This window comes from Suillus subaureus (assembly GCF_016647635.1).
Source record: "Suillus subaureus strain MN1 chromosome Unknown BJ212scaffold_17, whole genome shotgun sequence".
Classification (NCBI taxonomy): domain Eukaryota; kingdom Fungi; phylum Basidiomycota; class Agaricomycetes; order Boletales; family Suillaceae; genus Suillus; species Suillus subaureus.
The window spans coordinates 358,333-368,835 of NW_024538573.1; the positions used below are offsets into that span (position 1 = coordinate 358,333).

The 10,503-nt window shown below is 44.9% G+C and overlaps 1 protein-coding gene across 1 annotated transcript; it reads left to right on the forward strand.

Moving 5' to 3' along the window:
- Positions 1 to 1,556: 1,556 nt before the first annotated feature.
- On the forward strand, positions 1,557 to 2,532 carry BJ212DRAFT_1299873 (uncharacterized protein; the record flags this gene model as incomplete). Its single annotated transcript, XM_041332930.1, has 4 exons — positions 1,557 to 1,713; positions 1,746 to 2,198; positions 2,328 to 2,464; positions 2,488 to 2,532. 4 exons carry the CDS (start codon positions 1,557 to 1,559, stop codon positions 2,530 to 2,532), a joined length of 792 nt encoding a protein of 263 aa, XP_041192831.1.
- Positions 2,533 to 10,503: the final 7,971 nt, after the last annotated feature.

Sequence of the window (10,503 nt, forward strand, 5' to 3'; positions counted from 1 at the left end):
CAGATATTAACTGTGCTATCTCTGGACCTATTCCCACCCTCTGTCCGAGATCCTGCACCTATCCCCATTTAGGCATCTCCGCCTTTCTGGTTCTTGGTTATCTCTGTTTCCATCTTGCTGATTGATCCTTGTACTAGTTTCATCTCCGAGTTCATTTACTTATGTTCCATCTTACTTACCAATGTGTTTCCCCATGCTTGTACATAGCCTTACTCCTTTGCTTACTGATCCTCTCAGGTAGCCTTTAGTATATAACCCCTGTACAACTACAGTAGAGTCCTCAGTCTGAATATCACCTTAGATCTGCCCAATCATCTTCCAGACTTCAGTCCGTCTGAGTCTTGTCCTTTTCCATAAGGCCTAGGGATGGACTCCCTAGGCCGGAATTCCAGACCTTCGGATTTGCCCCCTATGTCTCTGTCCCAAGTCTAGGGATTGCTTCCCTAGGCTGGAGTCTTGCCTTTCTGGCACTTACCCTCTTTCCAGACTTAGGTCCACTTCCCGTCCCTCCAACTCTACCTTAGGGTAGTCTACCTCCGTTTGCTTCTACATTGGACGAAGTCCAATGTAGCCCCTATTCCTTCTGGACCTCCGGACCTCCTGTCCTCTGTACCTCTGGATGTCCTGGTATCCTGTCCTTCGGATGTTCTGTCCTCCATACCTCCAGACCTCCTGTCCTCTGTACTCCAGACCTCCGGACATCCTGTCCTCTGGACCTCCTATCCGTCCATCCTGTTTTCCTGTAGAAGTATTACCTTGCAGTGGGAACTCTCCTGAGCATTTCCTGCATCCCTCCGGAACTCTCCTGCGCTCCTCTAGAAGTCCTCCTGCACTCTCCACCAGAGTAGCCAGCCTCTGGAAGTCCTCTGGACTTCATCGGACCATCATCGGACTTCCTCTAAAATGAAGGGCACATACTCGGGTAAGGGGCACAGCATACAAGCTGAGGCCAAGCCCCTCTGAGTCAGTCTCTCTCTCCTTTGAGCATGGTTCTTAACAGACTAACCCCAAGCCCACCAGACTATCCACAACATCTGGAGAAACAATGATCATTTCCCCTCCTGACCCTGTGGCACTCGCTCAATGGCAGAAATATGAGAATCTTGCCAAACACCTGCTTACCTAGCAGATTCCAGATTCAACTGTGTTATGTGTATGGAACTTGCCCAATGTTGTGATGATGTGGAATGAGATTGTGTGTGAATACACTGAGAAAGGTGCTTATGCGCAGACAGATCTTTGCACCAGATTTCTTGAATCAAAATGCCCTGGTGGGAGTGACGTATGCCAGTTCTTAGATGAACTCCATGCTAAACACGACAAATTATCAGCAGTAGGTGTTTAGATTGAAGAAAAAGACTACCAGTCCATGATCATTCAATCCCTTCCAAATCACCTCACAAGTTTTGCTTCAGGACAACTTGCCACTGCCCAACTTTATTCCCCTACCCAAACCATAGCCCCAGATATCCTAATCTCCCTCATCATTGAGGAATCTGAATGCCACAGTAGAAAGGATACTTACCTGGTGTGCAATAACACAGGTGCCAGATCCAATGGTGGTGATGAAGCAATGGCAACCACAGACTCACCATCTCAAGGCCATGGAGGCAGAGGAGGCCCCAGAGGTTCTTACTGAGGAGGAAGAGGCAGGGGCACTAGACCTCATCCCCCATGCTGGAACTGCAATTCATGAGAACACTTCAAAGCACAGTGTCCTGAGCCAGATAAGAATCAGTCTGCAGGCACTGCTCATGCTGCCAATGGATCTGCAAATGCAACTGCTAACTCCAACTCTGAGAGTGATGGAGTATTCACTATTGACAAACTATCAGAACTGGAAACTAACAGTTCAGTACCAGATTTGCTCACCCTCTCTGAATCCTCCTATAATGACGATTACCCTTGTGACTCAATGTCAGATGATAACTCAGAAGACTGTTTCTCTGAAGTGAGGGATGACACTGCTTTTTTGGATGACCCTGACTGGACAGATGTTGGGAGTCTGAGCAATGATGATGAGATCATTGCTGAAGTTAACAATGAACAAAGAAGTGATGGACCTATCATCGAACTCTATGATTCTGGATCCATGCATCACATCTTGCCATTCAAGAAAAACTTTGATACCCTCTCTACCATCCCTCCAAAGTCATTCACAGCCACAAATAAGCAATCATTCAATGCTATAGGAGCTGGTAAGATGATTATAGAAGTGCCAAACAGTGTTGATGCATCTAGACTTCACCTCACTGAAGTGCTATACTCACCAGAAGTTGGATACACTCTCATATCAATTGGATGACTCAATGAACTTGGCTTCTTAGCTACTTTCACAGGTGGAAAGTGCATCCTCCATGACCCTGCCAAGGAAGTCATCAGACAAATCCCAAAGACATCAAAGGGTCTGTACCACATCATACATGACGAGAGCAGTGGAAGCGTACATGCTGCAATAGAGACTGTAACCATCATGGAACTCCACAGCCGCATGGGCCATATTGCACCCAGCGCCACTCAAAGGCTTGCTAAAAATGGATCAGTATCAGGCATTAAAGTTGACCTGTCATTAAGAGAACCCACCTTCTGCAAATCATACATCTATGCTAAAGCTACCTGCAAACCTGTAAAGAAAGTTCATGAGGGGGAGCAAGCAAGCAAGTTTGCTGAAGAAGTTCATACCAATCTCTGGGGACCTGCACCAGTTGCCATGCTTGGTGGCTGTATGTATTACATCAGTTTCACAGACGACAAAACTCATCTCACATATTTGCACCTTCTTCATCAAACAAGTGATGCTTTCGATGCCTACAAAGAGTTTGAGGCATGGTGTGAGACCCAGCAAAATGCTACACTCTGACTGGAGAGGGGAGTACCTGGGTAAAGCTTTCAGCACACATCTTAAAGCTGTGGGAACCAAGCAAAAACTCACCATCCATGACACACCATAACACAATGGTGTTGCAGAATGGCTTAACTGCATGCTGGGAGAGAAGGTATGAGCCATGCTTCATGATAGCAGCTTACCATGCACCCTTTGGGGAGAGGCTGTTAAGCATGTGGTATGGTTGAAAAACTGCACACCAACAAAAGCCCTAGATGGTAGCACCTTGCTTGAAGCAGCCACTGGAAAGAAGCCTGACCTACATCAAGCAAGACCTTGGGGCCTGAGAGTATGGGTATGCATTGAAGATGGTGACAAGCTCAGGGGTCAAGTAGAGGAAGGACAATGGGTCAGCATAGACAATGCTAGCAAAAATGGGTGCTAAGTATTCTGGCCTGCTAAATGCAGAGTTACAGTTGAGCATAATGTCTACTAGAACGCTGCTGATGTTGTATCATTCTCTCATGAGGAGGAGGAAGACTTAATTCCCAATGTGATGATAATGGCACAGACTCACTCACCTCCTGCACAGACTCTTGCAACAACGCCTTACAAACTACAGATTCCAAAAGTTCACCATCCCTCCAAAATCCCTGTCCTTTCAACCTTGCTAACACTCAAAATGGTTGCTAAACGAGTTAGAAAGCCCAGCCAGCATGTCTTGGACATAATCAGGCACAAACAGTTCCCTTCCCAAAGGAATACAGTTACCCATGCCTGAAGCTGTAGTGGCAGAAGGAGTTGCCACATATGAAGATGCCACAAACACTTTGATAGCAATTTTGGAAGATGAAGACAATCTTGCAGAGCTGGCCCTAGCATTGAGTGAGTTCACTGCTGACACTGAAGTTTTAGAACCCACCACTCTGGGAGAAGCAAAATGCTGCCCAGACTGGCCCCAATGGAAAGCCAGTATTCATGAAGAGTTGAAAACACTCCAGACAGCTGGAACATGGGAACTTGCTGATCTCCCTGCAGGAGCAAATTTGGTAGGATCAAAATGGGGTTTCCAAGCAAAGAAAGATGCTGCTGGAAATATAGTCCATCATAAAGCAAGGCTCATTGCACAAGGATACTCACAAGTCTGTCGATAGTTGATATGATTGCGACCTCAGTAGATTTGTTTGTCAGTGTTTTGGACATCAGATACTAGTGCTACTCACCTCTTATTTTCTCCCTCAGTCATTTTATTCAATGGCTGAGGTAAGTACTGTGTTTACTTGAGTAGGACGTTGCTGACACATATGTAGCACTTGCGTTCTTAGGTACAGTACATGAATATAGTCGTTTCATTCAACAGCTGAGCACTTGCATTCTTAGGTTATGAGCCCTGTGGCTGCTCAAGTCTAGTAGGTAATCGACACTGAACAACCTTCCATGAACCTGTGATGGGCACTGAGTCAGTGATGACCAATGTCCCCATCCTGTTCAAACATAACTATCCAACCTGGAAGATCTGAATCTGAGGAAAGTTGCAGTGGGAAAAGGTCTGGAGCACTGTCTCTGGAGAAGACCCTGACCCATCAGCACCACAAGCCAGCACAATGTCACCTGCTGCCTCCACTGCTGTGTCCACATCAATAAGTACTGCAATTTCACCTACCACCTCTTCAGCTACATCTGTCCCCTCCAACACCTGGAAGATTCAGAATGACAAGGCTCTCAGTATCATCATCAAATATGTTAGCAATGAGAAACTAGATCTCATTGCAGACCAGACTTCTGCCAAAGCCGCATGGGAGAAACTTGAGAAGGTGCATCAAGGTACTAACCCAGGGCTGAACACATTCTTCACACTCAAGGGTATGTATCATGAATTTGCAGATGTCTTCGATAAGGGAAAGGCTAGCCAACTTCCTCCTCATCATCCATATGATCTCAAGATTGATTTGGAAGAAGGATCTACCCCACCCCTTGGAACTACTTATCCATTATCCCCAGTAGAGCTTGAAGCCCTCCAAAAGTTTATCACTACTACTCCTCTTCCTCTCCTCATGGAGCTCCCATCCTCTTTGTCAAGAAAAAGGATGGCTCCTTACACCTTTGCATGGATTTGCATGACCTTGACCAGATAACTGTTAGTAACTGAACACAGGTGCTGTCTTACTTGGATAGACTTGCAGGGCCTGGAGTACAGGTGCTGGCTGCAAGTACCATCCAACCACTAGGAAACTAGTGGGTCATTGAGTCAAAGTGCAGGCACTGTCTTGTGGCTGGCGATGACTATAGCCTAAGTTGTGGGTGACTACAATGAAGGCTTCTGGTAGATCTAAGACACAATGACCAAGGGTCAAAGCAAAGCATGAAGATCACAAGTTAAACCTTTAGAAGGCTTAAGAGGTTATGGATGAAGTAACCAGGAAGAACCAAGTAGATTCAAGTTAGAGAATACAGCTTAGTATATAGGGGGTTTATATAGGTAGGGGAAACAAGCACTGTTAAGATTGTGTGCTCAAGGGGGTCAGATCACAAGGGCTTGGCCTCAGCTTGTATGCTGTGCCCCTTTCCTGAGTATGTGCCCTTAATTTCCAGGGGCTAGAACAGTCATCCGGAGTTTCTGGGTTTTGACTAGGGTGGATAATGGATGTCCAGATCTGAAACATGAGATAAATCCAATGACATCTAGATATTACCTGGGCAAGTGGATAAGACTAATCTGGATGAGGTCTGGACTACCCTAAGGTAGAGTCGGAAATGTAGTCTAGGATGCAATCCTAAGACTCAGAATATGACAAGAGACTTATCTCGAGTCCGGAGGACACAGGAATGAGCAGGAACTAAGATGATATTCAAACTGGAGTATTTCCAAGAGTTACAGGAGGTTTATATACTGTAGGTATCATATAGGAATCAGTCAGCAAACATAAAGGCTATGTATGAAGCATATGCAAAGTCTATTAGTAAGTAGGACAGATCACAAATAATGAACACCGGAAATGAAATGTATGTAATGGATCAATAATCAAAAGGGAAACATGGTTAACTGGAGTCCGGAGACAGGGGCAGTCTAAATGGGGTTGGGCGCTGATATAGGGTTTGGATTCCAGAAGGGAGATAAAGATAGATCAGATCATTTGAGATCCAGATCTCGGATCCGGATATCTGGAGAAGCGGATTTAGAGTTGAGAGTCTGGAATGGCATATGACACCACCTCTGTCTACAACAGCCACTACCACTAGTTTCTAGTCTGGACTCATCCGGATTAGCCTTATGATACTTATCCTGCATCCAGAAGTCATCCAGATCCACTATGCTACCCGTCTGACCCTCCAGATGCATTAGTCTTGCCTTCCTGAAATAAGGGGCAATACTCAAGTAAGGGGCACAGCGCATGAGCTGAGGCTGAAGCCCTTCAGATCCATTTAGCCTTGAGTATGATGTGGGAAACACAACAAGAGAGAACTGGAAAGTAGACTTCTAATGTTGGGCTAAATGTGCTATGCCTAGTTGCTATTCAACCCTAAAGGGTTTCTGGACTAAGCTCAGTGCTCAAAGAGGATAGGAAATCATGCTAATAACTCTCAGTCTCAGACTGGTACTGGTAGGTGGTGAAAACTATTATGATTACATAAGCACCAAAAGTGCGAACATAACACTAAGTAATATCTGCCTATACAAACCCACAGAATATGAAATCCCTACAACAACCTTAACAATTCATCTATAATTACTCAGATATTGTGGTTCCTCTCACCCAGCTCACCAGCAAGGATGCACCCTGGATTTTTTGGATGAGTGCTGAAAATCCTTTGAAACACTCAAGAAAGCTTTTACTACAGCTCCAATACTTATGCATTGGATGCTGAATATTCCTTTGATTGTGGAAATGGACACTTTGGATTACACTATTGCTGGCATACTGTCCAAAGTATGTCTGGATTCTGAAATCTGTCCAGTAGTGTTCTATTCCAGAACTCTTACCCCTCTGGAACTCAATTACAATACCCATGATAAGGAACTCCTAGCTGTTCACAAGGCTTTCCAGACCTGGCAACACTATCTTGAAGGCTCATCTGAGCCTATTGATGTTGTCACAGACCATAAGAACCTTGAGTATTTCACAACCACCAAACTCCTCTCTCGCCATCAGGCTCATTGGTTGAAATTCCTTCACCAATTCAACCTCATCATCTGTTTCTATCCCAGAAAACTTGGTGCCAAATCATATTTCCTTACTAGACACTGGGACATCTATCCCAAAGAGGGGAATAAGGACTATGCTCAAGTTAATCCTCATAACTTCTGTCCTGTATTCACTTCCAAACAGTTAGCTTTGTCCCTACAAGCATCAACCTTAGCATTTCTGGTACTCTACGCAGCTGTACTTATGGATGTTGGACAGCTCCATAAAGATATCCTTTCTGTACTCCCCAATGACCCTATCACATCTGCACACATGTCCAGTCCTCTGGATGATAGATGGACAGTGGATGATAGTGGTTTCCTCCATTGTGACAATGACATATATGTTCCAGAATCCAATAACCTTAGGCTTTGTGTCCTCTGGAATATGCATGACTATCTGTTATCTGGACACTTCAGTCAGAACCATACTTTAGAGCTTATCCAATGAGAATATACCTGGCCTGGAATATGCACCTACATCAAGGACTATGTCAAATCCTGCACTACATGTGCCTGAGCCAAGGTTCTGAGACATAAGCCATATGGATTACTGAAGCAACTCTCAATCCCAGAAAAACCTTGGAATTCCATACACATGGATTTCATTGAACAACTTCTGGACTCATCCAGCTTCACTGCCATCCTTGTTATCATAGATTGTTTATCCAAGCAAGCTATATTCATCCTGACTCATGATACCATTACCTCTCTGGACCTCACCCAATTATTCCTGCTTCATGTATTCTCTAAGCATGGAATCCCATCCCATGTTACCTCCAACCAAGGCACAGAGTTTGTATCCCATTTCTTCCATTCTCTAGGAAAGGCACTCAACATGATCCTCCACTTCACTTCTGGATATCATCTGGAAGGAGATGGACAAATGGAATGAGCCAACCAGACCCTAGAACAATACCTCCACATCTACTGTAATTATTAGCAGGATAACTGGTCAGAACTACTTCCATTGGCAGAATTCACATATAACAATGCTCTGAGTGCTACTACTAGAGTTTCACTGTTTTTGCCAATAAGGGTTACCATCCAAACATATCCATACATCCAGAACACAGAGAACAAGTATTTGTAAAAGCAAAATACTTCTATTCCACTCATCCATCAAAGAAACTCTTGGAAAAGAACTTAGGTCCATTTGAGATTATAGCCCATCCTAGAACACATTCCTTCACTGTCTGACTTCTGGATTCCAAGCAGTCCATCCATCCTGTTTTCCATGTGTCCCAACTAGAACCTGCAACAATGAATACCATTCCTAATTGAATCCAGCCTCCTCCACCTCCAGTAGAAGTTGATGGAGAACCAGAATATGAAATATCTGAAATCCTGGACTCTAAGTTAGACTGATAGAGAAGACAATGTCAACTCCTATATCTCATCTGATGGTCCTGATATGAAGGAACAGACAAGGAAACATCCTGGCTATTAGCCATGGAACTCAGAAATGCATCAGAACTAGTTGCAGACTTTCACTCATCATATCCAAACAAACCTGGTCCTATTGAGTTACATTGAATATAAGTTAGACATAGGTACATTAGGGCAGAAGTGGACATCTAGAAATCCTTAGAGACCAGTCTCCATTTCACCTCCAGATCCACCAGCCTCTACTCCACCTCCAGACTCTCCAGTCCCTTCTTCACCCTTCTCAGCATCTCTGGAAGTTGCGGTATCCAAGATCCAAAATCCAGTCCAGACGCTCTCAAGCAGCTGGACCTGGAAGTCCCTCTGTTGCTGGAGGAAAACCTCCAAGTTAGTATTCAACCACTCAGTAGTGGTCCTACTTCCTTCTGCAGCCTGGACACTGTCCTGAAAGAGCTCATTGGTCTGGGACAGAGCTTCCACAATGCTGTTGGCAGCAGCAACCCAGGCCTGGTCACCATACTCAACTTCCTCCTCTGTGCTGAATCCAGCCAATGGATCTGTCAGGATCTCCACTTCCATGTCTTCTGGAGTGGGACTTTTCTGGTGCTGCTTGCCTTTGCCCTTAGGGGACAGAGTTCCCTCCAAGCACAGCCTTTCTTGCCCTTTGGAGTCTTGGGCAACATGTCTGGTGAAGGTTCAACAACTCTGCTAGGCTGTAGAGCTAAAGAAAGAAAGAGGGGCTCTCACTCTGGTAGTGAGATAAAAGCCTACTAACTCTCTAAGTGTTGGTTGAAGTGCACTGAGCAATGTGTTCAACCCTTAAGGGAAGTAAGGAAAGCAAGATCCACTGGGTGACACTAGGTCAACTCTGGTGAAGTGTGCTGGGAGTGCACACATAGGAATGTTGAGTGCATAAGAGCGTGAAGCATGGGAATAAGGCATGTGTTGTGTGTGGACGTATAATAGACTGGTAAAAGGCATGAAGGTGTGTGCTGAGGCTGCTGAATAGAGACTGATGATAGTAGACTGTGCTGAGGACTAGGGCAACAACTAATGCATGCTGGCTGAAGATAAAGATTCTCACTACTGGATGACTACTGACATGATGGTGGTTGTTTTGTATGATGGTTGTAGGTGTATGAAAACTTCCCAGGCCACAGGTAAGCTGTGCCTAGGCATGCTCCCAGGGCTCAGAAGTGAATAGGGAGCACTCTATGTATGTAAGTGAGGTAAATAAGGGTCCATGATGGAATAATATGTTGTATGATACCAGAAATGGTCAGATAGTGTGAATAAACAAAAAGGGACACTAGGGGACTGGTTGGATGATGGATGGATGCTCTAGGATGCTGTGCAACAAAGTGCGACCAAGCACGGGAAGAGCACGCTAAGCATGTGTGCAGGAATGTGTCACACCTCCGGCGCATTTCACAGGAAAGTCATAGAGAGTGAGTTGTGTGCTATACCAATCATCATGAGTTGAAATATGCATGATCTATGCCTGGAGGAATCTCATTCTCTACACCAGATTTCCAGGGCACTTGATCTTGGCTGCCCAGCAGGCATCACAAGACTTGACCTGTCCAGATGTCAGAAAACACAGATCCATACCATCCAAAACTCTACTCACCAACAGATTCACCTTTGCATCATCCCAGCAGCACCTCTTATCCTTAGCAACACAAAGTTTGCAGGGTGGAATAGGGGGTGCAGATTTGTCAGTGGACATGGTGTCTGCATTAGCAGCCTAATGAAATTCATTAATCTGGATCCACTAAGGAATTCAGATCCTTACCTTAGCAGCAGCCTTCTTCCAACATTTTTCCTTCTTCATCTGGACCTGGATTTCCACTAGCTCAATCTGCTTCAACTGCTCCTCCCTTTTCCACATCTCTTCCTCCCACTTCTGTTTCTCCTCCACCTCACACTTCTTCCACTCCTCCTCCTGGTGCTGTCTTTCATCTCCCATAGTAAAGCTAATCCTTAATGATATTGACCTCCTCTTGAAAAGTACATATACTTGGAAACTCAGAGTCATTGTCAGTGTCATCATCACTTAATGGATCAACAATGTGTACAGTGCCAACAACATCAGCAACTTGCTGCACCT